This window comes from Nerophis lumbriciformis, linkage group LG34 (assembly GCF_033978685.3).
Source record: "Nerophis lumbriciformis linkage group LG34, RoL_Nlum_v2.1, whole genome shotgun sequence".
Taxonomy (NCBI): Eukaryota; Metazoa; Chordata; class Actinopteri; order Syngnathiformes; family Syngnathidae; genus Nerophis; species Nerophis lumbriciformis.
The window spans coordinates 13,335,769-13,350,821 of NC_084581.2; the positions used below are offsets into that span (position 1 = coordinate 13,335,769).

Here is a 15,053-nt window from a genome sequence, read left to right on the forward strand (position 1 = left end):
GTGTTTGCAATGACGTTATAACCATAGACATCTTATAAGTAGACGCAGCATTGGTTGCCATCTTGAAGTGGTGATGAGGAGCCGGCGAGCAGCCTAAACTAACAGTTGACAGGTAGAAAACAAAGATGCCGGGCTGGTGTTCAGCGTTTTTCTGCTCAAATGAGCGGACTGTTGAAAATAGGAATTGGGGGATTACTTTTCACAAGTAAGATTTAACATTAACGTACTATTGGTTGTATTTTATGAAAATAATATTACCACAGAGTTGAGAAGGAGCAAAGATCTTCAATATTTGTATGTGAAAATCACAAAGAAATCTTCTGGGGGAGGATGACGCCCTTACAGGGGTTTGGTTTACAAATTTTCAGCCCCACCTAAAACAAAATTCACCAGCCACCACTGATTATGATGCATTCTCATTTTAGACAAAGTATAAGACAATACTTTCTTAACAGTACATTTGTAACCTAGAATAAGTCTTCAAGTAACAATATTCAAATACTAACATTGTTGTGTAAAACAGAATGTGGTTTTATTCTGAATCCAGTGAAACAGATTGGTGGTTTTAGCTGATATAAAGACTTTCAGGTGTTTATATATGTTTAAGTATTTGGCAGACGCTTTTATCTAAAGTAACTTACATAAAAAAATACATATAAAACAATCACTGCAAACATTATCGTTTAAGGGAAGAATGTAATAGAAAATATCAATACAAAGTGTCAAGGCAACAGAGATACAGTCTATGTGTCCCTAAGATATATAGATATCTAATGTATTCATACATTGTTTATGTAGGATATACGCATGTATATATAACCTAATCATATTGTTTCTTCAACTTAAAAATAGCTTTCCGTTTTTTTCCCCCTTCTCTGGGATTATATTCCCAGTTTTGATCTCGGACGTCTGGTCACTTATAGCGTATAAGAATATTATATTACTGTTAAGCAAACTATGAATAATAAAACACGCCAAAACATGTGTCTGTTATCATAGCTACACGTATGACAAAAAAGGGGGTGAAAATCAGTGGTATTCAGTGAGGTAAGATGAATTAAATGCGCTGACAGTTCATTGCTCCTGCCAAATGAATTGCACTGAGTGGAGCGGATCACCACTCCAAGATGGCGGCCCCGCGTCTCGTCTGCGCCAGAAGGCAGTAGCGCTCCATGCTGCGTCTACTTATAAGATGTCTATGGTTATAACGTTAGCAGTGAGTTTGCAGCCTCACTGATTTAACTACACAGAAAATAAAAGTCACGTTATTTAGCCAATAAACGTTATCTTACATTCAAAACTTACCCTTCTTTGTGCAACTTCAAATGTCGAACGAAGTTGGAGGAAGTTGTTCCGTCTCCGTCTGTAATATTCGAACTGCGTGATTTGCATACGGCAATTCGTTTTTTGTTGACCAAGTCGTAGTTTTTATACCCGAACGAAACCAACTTTGGCATAATTGTTTCTCACTGGCACGTTGTTTGACAACTATTGTTCATTGGTTGTACTGCAATTTGATTGGATGAATGCTGTGTGATGAAAACAACGTAGATCTAATTTGATTGGCTGTTGTACTGAGAGCACACCAGCTGACAGAAACAACACGCTGATCGACACAGACGAAGAAAATGAAAAATACGGAGCGCTCCCAAATAACTTTTTAAGCTTTGGATTTTGGGGAAAGTGGCAAGTCATGTCAAGTCAAAAGGCTCAAGTCCAAGTGAAGTCACAAGTCATTGATGTTAAAGTCTAAGTCGAGTTGCAAGTCTCTTTACATTTTGTCAAGTCGAGTCTAAAGTCATCAAATTCATGACTCGAGTCTGACTCGAGTCCAAGTCATGTGACTCGAGTCCACACCTCTGCTGCATACTCCTCCACACATGTGTGATGATTATCGGTGGCGGCTGCCTTGAACATGTCCCAGTCTGTGGTTTCGAAGCAGTCTTGTAATGCTTCCATTGCTCCCTCTGGCCAGGTCCTCACCTGCTTCACTGTAGCTTGCTTCCTGATCAGCAGGGGCTTGTATGCAGGAATTAGCATCACAGATAGATGGTCTGAGGAGCCGAGGTGGGGGCGTGGTGCAGCTTTATACGCATTTTTGGTTGTTTTTGCCAGCAACTGTCACTACACCAACCGCAAGCCTCCAGGGAGATGGGCATAGAGCCGGCCTTCGGTATGACGGCATTATACAGAAGGATTTACCAAAAACTACATTTAATTGTGGCGATAGTATCTACAACTTATGGCAACCATGGAGACATTAAACCAAGAAGTCCAGTAAGATATATGACAATTTGCAATGATACGTTAACATGCAGCATTCTCCTTACCTTTGATATTATTAGCAAGTGGTACATCGAGTCAGAGTTGTATATTATTGAGCATATATCGTTTGTTTAAACAGTATTTTTATTGTCTACACCGCGCCATATAACTATTAACTAGATAACTTGGTGTCCGGCTGGACACAATTCCTTGAAACTACAAAAATGTTTCAGCTTGGGGCCCGGGGCACAGTGGAGTTCATTCGCATCTTCAAAGACTGCCCCCAAAACAGCTTGTTCAAAAGCGACATTCAGAGAGGCAAAGTTTTGGGCTTTTGGAGCAAAATTCATGCAAAATGTTCACCAAAGCATCATTATTATATCGTATTAAGACCAGTGATTCTCAAACTTAGAGTCATGTATAAAGAGAGTATGGCCGACTAAACAACAGGCGCCATGACTGCTACCAAGGACATGTGTGGCTGTGCCCGGATGCATGCAATTGCTGTCGTTTAGATGTTAATTTTTTTGACAGACTAAACCAAAATAATGTCTATATATAGTTGTAAACATACTCTAGCTCATAAACGTACAATAAAACATGCTTTTATTCCACTAATCATAATTTTGCGGCCATGTTTGACACACTCTGCTGCTACATTCCTACAGTGAGTTTCTTGATCAGCAGGCATTTTATCAGGAACGTTAAAAAAAATACACAGAACAACCAAAAATATAACTTATTACCTAATTTTGTCCAAATCTTCATTAGATTTTCACCAACAATCAGAAAGAAATTGGGACTTTTGTGTGAAGTAAGTCAAGTATGTACAGTATTTGTAATCTCTGTATGTATCACTCATTATGTATTATTGTAACTGATCTTTCTTTTTTGTAACATGCAAAGTGAATAACTGTACTTTTGTAGTTATTTGCCCATATTTCTGCGCAATAACTCAGATATGGTTACACTGTTGAGCAGTAGAAAATATGAAGTGATTTTTGGTCCAGAAAATATTTTGCTTTATTTATTATTGACATATTTATTGCCACTTTATGTATATTTTTTAAGAGATTTTCAGTTCATTTTCTCATCTATTTTTACACCCAAATTGTGGTTTATTTTACTCTTTCAATGTACGTCTATTTGTATGTTTGACGTTCTCTTCTACTGTTACAGAATTGCATTATTTTAGTTATACTGGGATTCAAATATAGTAGTTTTTTGTCAAACCATCTCTTTAATGTGTTTATTTCTTCTTTTATTATCTGTTTTAGCTTCTGTGTATTCTATCCTGAACAAAACACAAAATGTTTACCTGGCACAAGACGCTGTAATCAGTGGCTCTCCAGTGTTGATGGCAAACCTTCACTTCCCATTGTGGGGATGCAATGCCAAAGCTTGTGGGTAGAGCAGCCTCCACCCGCAGGGCATCTTTACACGTCAAAAAACTAACGACGAAGCTCCGCAAAGACATAGGATCAGCTCAAAGTTAGTAGCAGTCATGGCGCCCTGTAGTCACATGATTGCCTTATGACCAATCGTTGAAGAGATTGGCCATACTCTCTTTATACACAACTCTAGTAGTACACCAAATAATCACTTGATTAAAGTACAATGTTTTACTTTCCTACAATCACAGACCAGTGTTACTGTCAAACTGTGTGTAATGTTCCAATGCCCAAAAATATTAAACATACCGTATTTTTCGGACTATAAGTCGCAGTTTTTTTCATAGTTTGGCCGGGGGTGCGACTTATACTCAGGAGCGACTTATGTGTGAAATTATTAACACATTATCGTAAAATATCAAATAATATTATTTAGCTCATTCACGTAAGAGACTAGACGTATAAGATTTCATCGGATTTAGCGATTAGGAGTGACAGATTGTTTGGTAAACGTATAGCATGTTCTATATGTTATAGTTATTTGAATGACTCTTACGTTATATATGTTACGTTAACATACCAGGTACGTTCTCAGTTGGTTATTTATGCGTCATATAACGTACACTTATTCAGCCTGTTGTTCACTATTCTATATTTATTTTAAATTGCCTTTCAAATGTCTATTCTTGGTGTTGGGTTTTATCAAATAAATTTCCCCCAAAAATGCGACTTATACTCCAGTGCGACTTATATATGTTTTTTTCCTTCTTTATTATGCATTTTCGGCCGGTGCGACTTATAGTCCGGAGCGACTTATACTCCGAAAAATACGGTACTTAAACATCTGCCTACGTTTAATGAATGCATTTTAATGTTGATCATTATGGTAGTACTTGGAGAGCCAAGTGTTTTCTGAGGTGTTTGATAACCAGTGATCTAGACCACAAGGAAGTGTTAAATGTAGATTAAAATCACAATATGACTCCTACATTTATGTCTATGGCTCCTAAACTTTAGGATGGTCATAAAATGACATCAAACAAAAGTATGAATGACAGAAATTAAAACAAAATGAACTCAAAATTAAATGAAGCGTACCTGAGCCTCAGTGCACAGCTGGAGGTCCTCCACCCTCTGACGATAATTCTCAAACTCGGCTAGCGCCTGCCTCTTCATCCTCTCATGCAGCTCCATGGACTCCTCCAGAGACTGGACCCGCCTCTTCAGGTCGATCTCGTCGCTGATCTTACCTTTGAACTGAAGACAAGAAAAAAGACAACAGGACATATTCAGTTTAACAATAGCAGATACAGTAGACCAGGGTCCTTGTTGTGACTCCCTTCACAAAGCTCAGAGTGGGAAAAGAGTTCTATAATTTTCAACTGTCTGTGAGACCATGAATGTGTACAGGCTGAGTTCTGACTGCTGATTGGAGAAGAGCAAAGAAGGCAAGGAATAAGGACGGGGAGCGTGTGTGTGCGTGAGTGGTTAGAGAGACACCTGCACGAGAGAGACATCAGCTTCTGGAGTGCGCGACCCCTGCCAATACATAATATTTTGTATTTTTTTCTTCAAAATGATCCCCTGCTTGCCTCCCAATGGACTGACTTTCACATTGAGTTGGGACCCGGGGTGACCACTCTTTATGCATCAGTCAGTGACGTCTCAGGGTCTTCACATCTGCGGTCCTTCCAAGGTTTCTTGTTGTTCCCATTGGCGTGAGTTTTTTCTTGCCCTGATGTGGGATCTGAGCCAAGGATGTCGTTGTGGCTTGTGCAGCCCTTTGAGACATTTGTGATAAAGGCTATATAAGTCAACTTTGATTGATTTATTGACTCAGTGGAAGAGGCGGTAAAATGGTTATTTTGATCATAAAGGTTGCCGACCGCTGGTCTAGTGCAGTGGTCACCAACCTTTTCGAGCCCAAGATCCCTGGGGTCAGCCAAAAACCAAAGCAAGATCTACCACTGCGTTAACTATTCATATATATATATATATATATATATATATATATATACAAATGTTTGTACATATACATATACATATATATATATATATATATATATATATATATATATATATATATATATATATATATATATATATATATATATATATATATATACATACATACATACACACATTAGGGTTGTACGGTATACCGGTATTGGTATAGTATCGCGATACTAATGAATCATATTCGGTACTATACCACCTCTAAAAAGCACCTGTCCCCCCTTTCCCCCGCTCCCCCGTTGTGATCACGTCGTGTCATAGTTGGTTTTACAAGCAGAGGAGCATGTTCGAAGCGCACAATCACGGAGTAAATGGTAAATGGGTTATACTTGTATAGCACTTTTCTACCTTCAAGGTACTCAAAGCGCTTTGACACTATTTCCACATTCACCCATTCACACACTGATGGCAGGAGCTGCCATGCAAGGCCCTAACCACGACCCATCAGGAGCAAGGGTGAAGTGTCTTGCTCAAGGACACAACGGACTTGGTTGGTAGAAGGTGGGGACTGAACCAGGAACCCTCAGGTTGCTGGCATGGCCACTCTCCCAACCGCGCTACGCCGTCCCTTACTTACAAGCAGACACAGTGTGTAGACAGAAAAGGGAGAGCGGACACATTTTGGCTTAAAAACTAACGAAAAAGGTGAAGTTACAACACTGAAACGCCCTCAGGAAGAGGTGCTTTAAGACATGGCTAGCTAGTTAGCAGCTAAAGACCAGCCGCAGTCTGCAGTGTTTTAGCTACTTCTAAATCACTAATCCTCGCCTCCATGGCGACAAATAAAGTACGTTTCTTACAAGTATCATCCCTGCAGGCGTCACCGCTAATGACGCCAATCATGAATGTAAACAAACGCCATTGGTGGTACAACACCTAACATCCACTGTAATGATAACAAATACAGGAGCATATCTAGTCGATATTACTATGATTACATCGATATTTTTTAGCATCACAAAATCTTTTCTCGTTTAAAAAAAATTGATCTTATGTTTGTAAACTCAGGAAATACGTCCCTGGACACATGAGGACTTTGAATATGACCAATGTATGATCCTGTAACTACTTGGTATTGGATTGATACCTAAATTTGAGGTATCACCCAAAACTAATAAGAATAAGTGATTATTAAATTTTAACAGAGGTGTAGATAGAACATGTTAAAACAGAAAATAACCATTAATAGTTAATGAACAAGTAGATTAATAATTAATTTTATACCACTTGTCTTTAATAATTGTTATCAAATAATAGAATGGAAAATGACACAATATGTTACTGCATACGTCAGCAGCTAAATTAGGAGGTTTGCTTACTTACTACTAAAAGACAAGTTGTCTAGTATGTTCACTATTTTAATTAAGGACAAACTTGCAATATGTTTGTTGTACCGTAAGATTTTTTGTTAAAAAAAAGCTAATAATGCAATTTTTTGTGGTCCCCTTTATTTAGAAAAATATCGAAAAGTACCGAAAAGCATCCAAATACATTTTGTGAGAGCTTTGTGGTTTTATTATTGGCTGATGTCAACATTTAGTTTTTTTTTTCTCTTTGTGCTTCTTGCTGTTTTCTTAATTTTTGCAGGTGTTTTTTTTTGGTAATGTGCCTATAGGGCTAATGACAAAAGGAGTCACGGGCCACAGGAGGCCCCTGTGCCGCACTTTGAGAACCCTTGCTGTAGAAGCTGGTTATGGCTACTATAGTCCTAGCGCTGTGCTATATTTGTCCATCCTATGGTCACATATGGGACGCAGGTCACATGGTTGTCTTACGTCAGCACCGGAAGTAGTAAAATCAGCTGTTCACCTGGCGGATTTTTCTTCAGATATGAGTGGATAAACAGACAAGTCCTTCTTTAGCTGCCGCCTTGTTTCATCATATATTACTGCCTTAAAACATGTCAACGTTTACTTTTGTATATAAATCAACACAAAATCCGTATTTTGGAGGAATATTCACGGACTCATAGGTGGATTAATGAACGGGCCTACCGGGCCCAGGCCCAGGGGGCCAGAGGCCCCAAGGGGCCAGGCCAACTTGGCCCCGCGGCCGCGACGCATGCAAGACTACTTTTGCAAAAATAATAATCTTAGGCCCCAAGGGGCCAGGCCAACTTGGCCCCGCGGCCATGATCCATAGAGGGTCAGAGGCCCCAAGGGGCCAGGTCAACTTGGCCCCGCGGCCGCGACCCACAGAGGGCCAGAGGCCCCAAGGGGCCAGGCCAACATGGCCCCGCGGCCATGATCCATAGACGGTCAGAGGCCCCAAGGGGCCAGGTCAACTTGGCCCCGCGGCCACGACCCACAGAGGGTCATAGGCCCCAAAGGGCCAGGCCAACTTGGCCCCGCGGCTGCGACCCACAGAAGGCCAGAGGCCCCAAGGGGCCAGGTCAACTTGGCCCCGCGGCCACGATCCATAGAGGGTAAGAGGCCCCAACGGGCCAGGTCAACTTGGCCCCGCGGCCGCGACCCACAGAGGGCCTGAGGCCCCAAGGGGCCAGGCCAACTTGGCCCCGCGGCCACGATCCATAGAGGGCCAGAGGCCCCGAGGGGTCATGCCAACTTGGCCCCGATCCATAGAGGGTCAGAGGCCCCAAGGGGCCAGGCCAACTTGGCCCCGTGGCCACGATCCACAGAGGGCCAGAGGCTCTCAATCATTATTATCAAAGCTAATTCTCAAATTGGATCACACAACCTCACTCACATATTCTTTATCAATTATTAAAGGTTGTTTCTGAATTTTGATCACAGAACTTAATGCAAATATTCTTGATTGATTGGCAAAGCTCATTCTCAAATTTTTATTACACAACCTTACTCTGACAAATTATCATTATCAAAAAGCTCTATCTCGAATTTGGATCACAGAATCTCACTCAAGTATTCTTAGCTGTGCCCCTCCCCCATCGAGTCTTTCATAAACCGGTCTGTTCTTTTAGAATCTCCTCATTTGGTACTTTGAACTCGTGAGTGACTGCTCAAAATTTGGTTTCCTTTCCCTCAGTTCAGACTCAGAGATAATTTGAAATCATTCCACAAGAAGTTTAACGCGCACACACACACGACACACACACACTTGAGTTGAGCATTACTTGGAAATTCTTATATTTTCCATTTTGCTGTTATTATCAGCATCTTCCCATTTTGTCCTTTTCTTTCAAAAAAGTTTACAGTCTGACATTTGTCACTGCTGTCAGTTAATAACTTTTTGGTCTTTGACCCATTTTGTCATTTTCTCGATTCGATCGTCACTGACCACTCTCTCCTGTCTGGCAGACATCGTTGCTGCCATCATAGCCAGCAAGCTGCCTGCAGATAGCAACATTTTGGTGTCCTTTGTGAAAATATTTAGAAAGTAGACAAAAGTACACAAAGTTGTACAACTATTATCTTTATGATCTTTTTTTTTGTTTGTTTGTTTCTCTGTTACTGTGTGTGGCCAATTAAGCGACTTTTGGCCATACCTGGCTGGTGACATTTAGCGACTTTCTGGTTGTTGTTAAAATTAATAATAGCAACAGTTCTCTTCATCTTAATGCAATTTATTGTGTCTGTCTCTCCACATTTTGCCATTAGGTACTTTGAGCTCTTGTTGGTCAGTCACTCTAAGGTACATTGTTGCTGCCATCATAGCTGGCAAGCTGCCTGCAGATAGCGACATTTTGGTGTCCTTTGAGAAATATTAAGAAAGAAGACAAAAGTACAAGACATTGTACGATTACTATCTTTTTAAAAATGATTTGTTTCACTGTCAGTGTGATTGAGCGACTTTACCGCTAGATTTCGCGTCTTTTGGCCATACCTGGCTAGCGACTGAAAACATCATTTAGCGACTTTTTGGTTGTGAAGATAAGTGGTAAAAACAGATCTGCCTGTTGGTCTTCCCACATTTTGCCATTTGGTACTTTGCACTCTTGTTGGTCACTCCAAGGCATTTGTCCCTGCCTTCAGCTAGTCACTTGGCTCTTTTGGAATTTATTTCACTGTAATTGGCTCTCTCTTTCTCCTCAGTACAAATCAGTCTGTTCCCTTGCCATTCATCACTGACCACTCCGCTCTCCTGTCTGTCAGACATTGTTGCTGCATGCAGATAGCTTGGGGTCCTTAGTGAAAATATCAGAAGAGAAAAGTACACAATTATCTTAATCATCTTTTTTTATTCACTGTCAGTCCTTCAGTGAGTCCCAGTGTGTTGGCGATTAAGCAACGTTGGCATTCGATCTAGAGACTTTTGGCCATACATGACTGGCGACTCAAAACGTCATCTAGTGACTTTCGCTGTCTGAGTTTAGCATTGATTGGAAATCTGTTATCAGTTCTTACAGAAATCAGCTGATTTCTGCTTTTGACTGTTAATGCTAGATTGCTAGTTTTGAAAATTGCATCACTCACACACACACACACACACACACACACACACACACACACACACACACACACACACACACACACACACACACACACACACACACACACACACACACACACACACACACACACACATAGTTGGTTAAGCTGTTGTGATAGGCAAAGAGCTAATGTGCACAGAAAGAAGGGAAATATGGATCATAAATGTCTAAGTGGAGGAGCTAGAAAAAAAATTCAGCAAGAAAAGAAAAAAAAGGAATCAGTTTTACTTGAGAGTGTTCCAAATATCTCCAGCTTCTTCAGTACAAAGACATCTGCTGAAAGCAATTCTATAAATGCTACTGCAAATTCAGCTAAGGTTAGCAATGCACCTGAGCTAGCATGTAGCTCCCAAGATCCTGAGACCACTACAAGTGTACGCACTGAACCAAATGCTTCGGATGCTAATGATTCAACCAACTCAGCAGTAGCCAGTTGCTCGGATGAATGTGAGGTCACTGCACCTCTGGACAGCATAGAAAATGAGTTGAATCTTTCTTCAACACCATCTACAGTGACAACTCTACCTAGTGATCCCGCTAAATGGGCTGATACCCTCACTGAGTCAATGAAGGAAGTTCTTATTCAAAGAGGTGCAAAATCATTTCACAACCGTCACAGCCATTATCCAGCTTCTGTGAGGAACAGTGGGCTAGGAGGCAAAACCCGATGCCTAAACAATGAACATTTTACTTCACACCTGCCCAATGGACAACGAGTACAAAGAGAGTGGATGATGTACTCTCCCTCTACTGGTAATGTTTACTGCTTTGCATGCAAACTGTTTTCCCCAAAAACGCATTCTTTTGTGACAGGCTATTGTGATTGGAAACACTCAGAAAGATTTGGTGAACATGAGCGAAGTGCTGAGCACATAACCTGCATGCAAGCAGTCTTGAACCGCGCCATAGGTGCCACAGTTGATGCAGACCTGTTCAAACAGTTTCAGGCAGAGAGCAGCTATTGGAGGCAGGTGTTACAAAGAGTTGTTGCAGTCATTAAATTCCTTGCAGAAAGGGGCCTTGCATTTAGGGGTAAAAATGAATCGTTAGGGTCTCCTCTCAATGGGAACTACCTTGGTATTCTGGAGGTCCTGGCTGAATTTGATCCCTTTCTAAAGGATCACATCAGAAAGTTTGGGCAGATGGGTCGAGGTAATACCTCATATCTGTCCTCCACCATTTGTGAGGAATTCATTGAATTGATGGGTGCAAAAACCAAACAGGCTATAGCAGATGAACTGCAAGCAAGCAAATACTACTCTATCATTGTGGATTCAACCCCAGATTTATCTCATGTGGACCAATTGACATTCATATTCCGTTTTGTTAGCAAAGAGGGCAGTGTTGTTGAACGCTTTGTGGGTTTTGAGCCCATTACTAGCCATACAGGTGAAAGTTTGGCTAACTGTGTCATGTCTGTGTTGGAAAATCTAGGGTTAGAGCTGTCAAATTGTAGGGGGCAGGCTTATGATAATGCCAGCAACATGTCAGGGAGGTATAATGGGTTGCAGGCTCACTTAAAGAAAAGCAACCCATTAATACACTATATTCCATGTGCAGCTCACTCTTTGAATTTGGTGGGAGTCAACAGCATTGACAGATGTGGAAATGAAGTCTCTAAGTATTTTGACTTGATTCAGTCTATTTACAACTTCACAACTGCATCCACACACCGATGGGACAGGGTATTTGGCAATTCCAACATAGATCTCACACTTAAAGCTTTATCCAACACGCGTTGGAGTTGCCGTGCAGAATCTACCAAAGCACTGTGGCAGAACTACAGTAAAATAAGAGCAGCACTACAGGGTATTTCCACTGATGACACAGAGAAACGAGACACACAAACTGAAGCTGACAGTCTAGTGCGGAAGCTGGATTCACTTGAGATGGCCTTCATGGCAGGCTTTTGGGACACTGTTCTGTCCAGATTTCAGGCCACAAGTCTGCAACTTCAAAAAGCAGACATGGACCTTGGTACAGCAGTTAGATTGCTGGAATCTCTGCGCACCTTTGTTCTCTCCCAAAGAGATCTATTTGATCATTTTGAGCAGAAAGCCTTAAACATGTTGGGTGGCACCCCATCTTACAGGGCTGAACGGACGAAGAAACGTAAAAAGTTTGCTGATGAATCAGCATCCCCAGATGTTGTGCTTGAGGGAAGGCAACTGTTTCAAATAGAGACATTTATTGCCTCTATTGATCAACTGAGTTCAAGCCTTAATCACCGTCTGGAGGCCTACAAACATCTGAACAATTTGTTCAGTGTCCTTTTCTCTTTGGATACAGAGTCCAATGCTTCAGTCCTTCACAAGGCCAAGATTCTCACTGAATCATACTCATCTGACCTCAATGAAAGTCTTGGACAGGAGCTTATACAGTTCAAATCTTTTATACAGCTCAACAACACTGATGAGGAGAGGACCCCTTCAGGACTGCTCAAAACAATAATACATTTTGGACTACAGCCTACGTTTCCTAATACATACATTGCGCTACAGATTTTTCTCACTCTACCGGTCAGTAACTGTGAGGGAGAACGCTCATTCTCTCTTTTGTCAAGAGTCAAAAATGAGCTGCGCACAAGAATGACTCAGAAAAGATTAAATGCGTTATCTCTAATGGCAATTGAGAGTGAGCTGACAAGAGAGTTGGACTTCAATGATGTGGTGGATGATTTTGCGAAATTGAAAGCACGAAAGAAACCCCTTGCTTAAAGGTGCACTGTGTAAGATTTTTAGGTTGTTATTTCCAGAATTCACCCATTCACTAATGTTAGGCTACCTGTTTTCATGAATACTTACCACCACCATAAAATTCTAAGTATCCATTATGACTGGGAGAATTGCACTTTCGCCATTTCTGGGAACTGTCTGTCACCTGGATTCTGAAGATAGGATTGACTTTAGGCAGAAGCTTGGTGCTTTCTCTGGCAAACTGAACCTCAAGCTTCATTCTCTGCAGCTTTGCATTCTTGTTCAGACTTTCATCGACAAGGAACTTTTCAACTTCCCCACTATCGTGAAGGGGCCACCAAAAGATTTCAGTGTGTCCAGCATGTCTAGTCTCTTCTTCTCCTGTCTTTGAGCCATCTCTTGTTTCTCGTCAGCCCAACTCTCGAATTTTGCCTTCATGAGTTTACTCCAGTTGAGTTCAACCTCTCTTTTTGCTTGTGCTGCTGCCTTGAAACCTCTGAAGCTCCTGGCTCTTTTGTAAAATTATTGACCTATTGACTGCGTTCAGTGTGCCCAACTTCTTCAGTCTGTAGTCCACCTTGCCACATTGTCTCTCCATCCCAATGTTGTGCACAGGGGTGCCATCAATGTTACTAGCCTGTTCACTGACAGGGTCCATTGGGAAGGTCTCCTCATCCATCCCATAGTCCATCCTCTGCCTGGCCAGGACAGTCTTCAGATGGGGCAGCATGAGATCTGTCACCTGCTTCACTTCATCCAAGTATTCGGCAGCCACGTCTGACACTGAGTTCAGGACATGTCCAGTGCCTGTCCAGCCACTATAGCATTCTTGCTGTCTACATCCAGATCCACCATGAAACTCTGTAGCACTTGCTCCATCTTCATATCGGCCTCCGCCAACCGCATCACTTTATTCATGGCACTGCTGAAGCCCAGTGTAGTGTGGGTGCCACAAAAGATCTGCCCTGCTGGTTTTTCCAAGTTGTTCATCTCTGCCAACAGCTTTGAAAAGCCTTTGTTGTGCTCTGTGCTGTCAGTCATATGTGCATCTACAAGTTTATAAACATCCTCCACATTGACTCCTCTGACCGACGCCAGTATTTCGAACCCCATATCCACTTGCATTTCTATGTCCTCAGTGGTCTCTTGGTGAATGGGTAAGACAGGCAGAGGAAATGGGCTATCTTGACCTGCATGCAGCCCTTGTACCATGAACTGGCCTACACCTTTCTTTGTGGTGCTCTCCGATGCATGTGTTATCATTTTACCTTTCTCCTTCTCCTCCTCAAGCTTTCCCACAAAATAGATACAGACTTTGAGCCTCAATTTGCTGCACAGCTGCCGTTATGCCAAAGTGTTTTCCTAAGATATTATTTTATTTTTAATGATAGAAGGGAGGAAAAGGGGGCAAAAATCATGTCCAATTTAGTTTTTTGGATGGGGTGGGGGGTTTATTTCATGATAGGTACCAACTTCCAATACATAATATCTCTCAAATGACCCAATGCACCATCACTGAAGTGGGCGTAATCATTTTCCAAAATTTTTATTTTTAGGCCATTTATCCCCTCCCCCTACCTGTGTCTGTGTGAAACCTGTGCTTGTCTGTGTGGTATACCTAATAGTGTGTGTGCAGTATGTGCACTCTTCTGTACAGTACAGTGTGCATGTCTGTTCACAGAATACAGTATTTCTTGCATAGTGCGTGCGTGTGTGTGCGCGTGCACGCGTGGGGTTGAGGGGCCAAGACCATGTCAGGCCCAGGGGGCCAAAATTTCTTAATCCGCCCCTGCACGGACTTTGTTAGTTTACTGTTGCGGACGAGCGATGATGATGATGGCCGCCAAGACCGACGGACGGGCGTTGGGCGCTCTCCTTTACGGAACCTTACAGTTTGTGGAATACGTGGCAGAACATATAGCAGAGCACTGCATTGCAGGAGAGAGGAAGCCGGTTGATTGCTGCCTAGACAGTGTGTGTGCCTTTTTAATGATGCGTCCCGAAAATGCAAGTCCTCGCATGCAGGAAGATGCTAGAAAAAGGCTTTGCAACAGTCAGCCTTAATGCATTGTTGCAGCTCGCTGATTTTTTAGCACATCATGAAATGCGCGTTTGCGAGACCAGTGGGTAAAGTACAGCCCCCGCCATGCTTGTGGGGGTATGGCCGTGGTGTGGAAAGCGGAGGATTTGAGGCTGAAGAGGCAAAGTGTGCAGGCATGTTTAGGGCTTAAAGTGTGTGCCTGTTGGCAAGTCTGTTATTCACTCTCAGGGTGT

At 41.9% G+C, this 15,053-nt stretch overlaps 1 protein-coding gene across 2 annotated transcripts in view; it reads right to left on the reverse strand.

The window, feature by feature from the left end:
• fam184ab (family with sequence similarity 184 member Ab) overlaps window positions 1-15,053 on the reverse strand; it is a 137,127-nt gene that overhangs the window by 68,859 nt on the left and 53,215 nt on the right. For both annotated transcript variants that reach the window (XM_061929697.2, XM_061929698.2), the window contains exon 3: window positions 4,755-4,913. In XM_061929697.2, coding sequence (XP_061785681.1) covers window positions 4,755-4,913 — 159 coding nt within the window. The remainder of the gene's footprint in view (window positions 1-4,754; window positions 4,914-15,053) is intronic.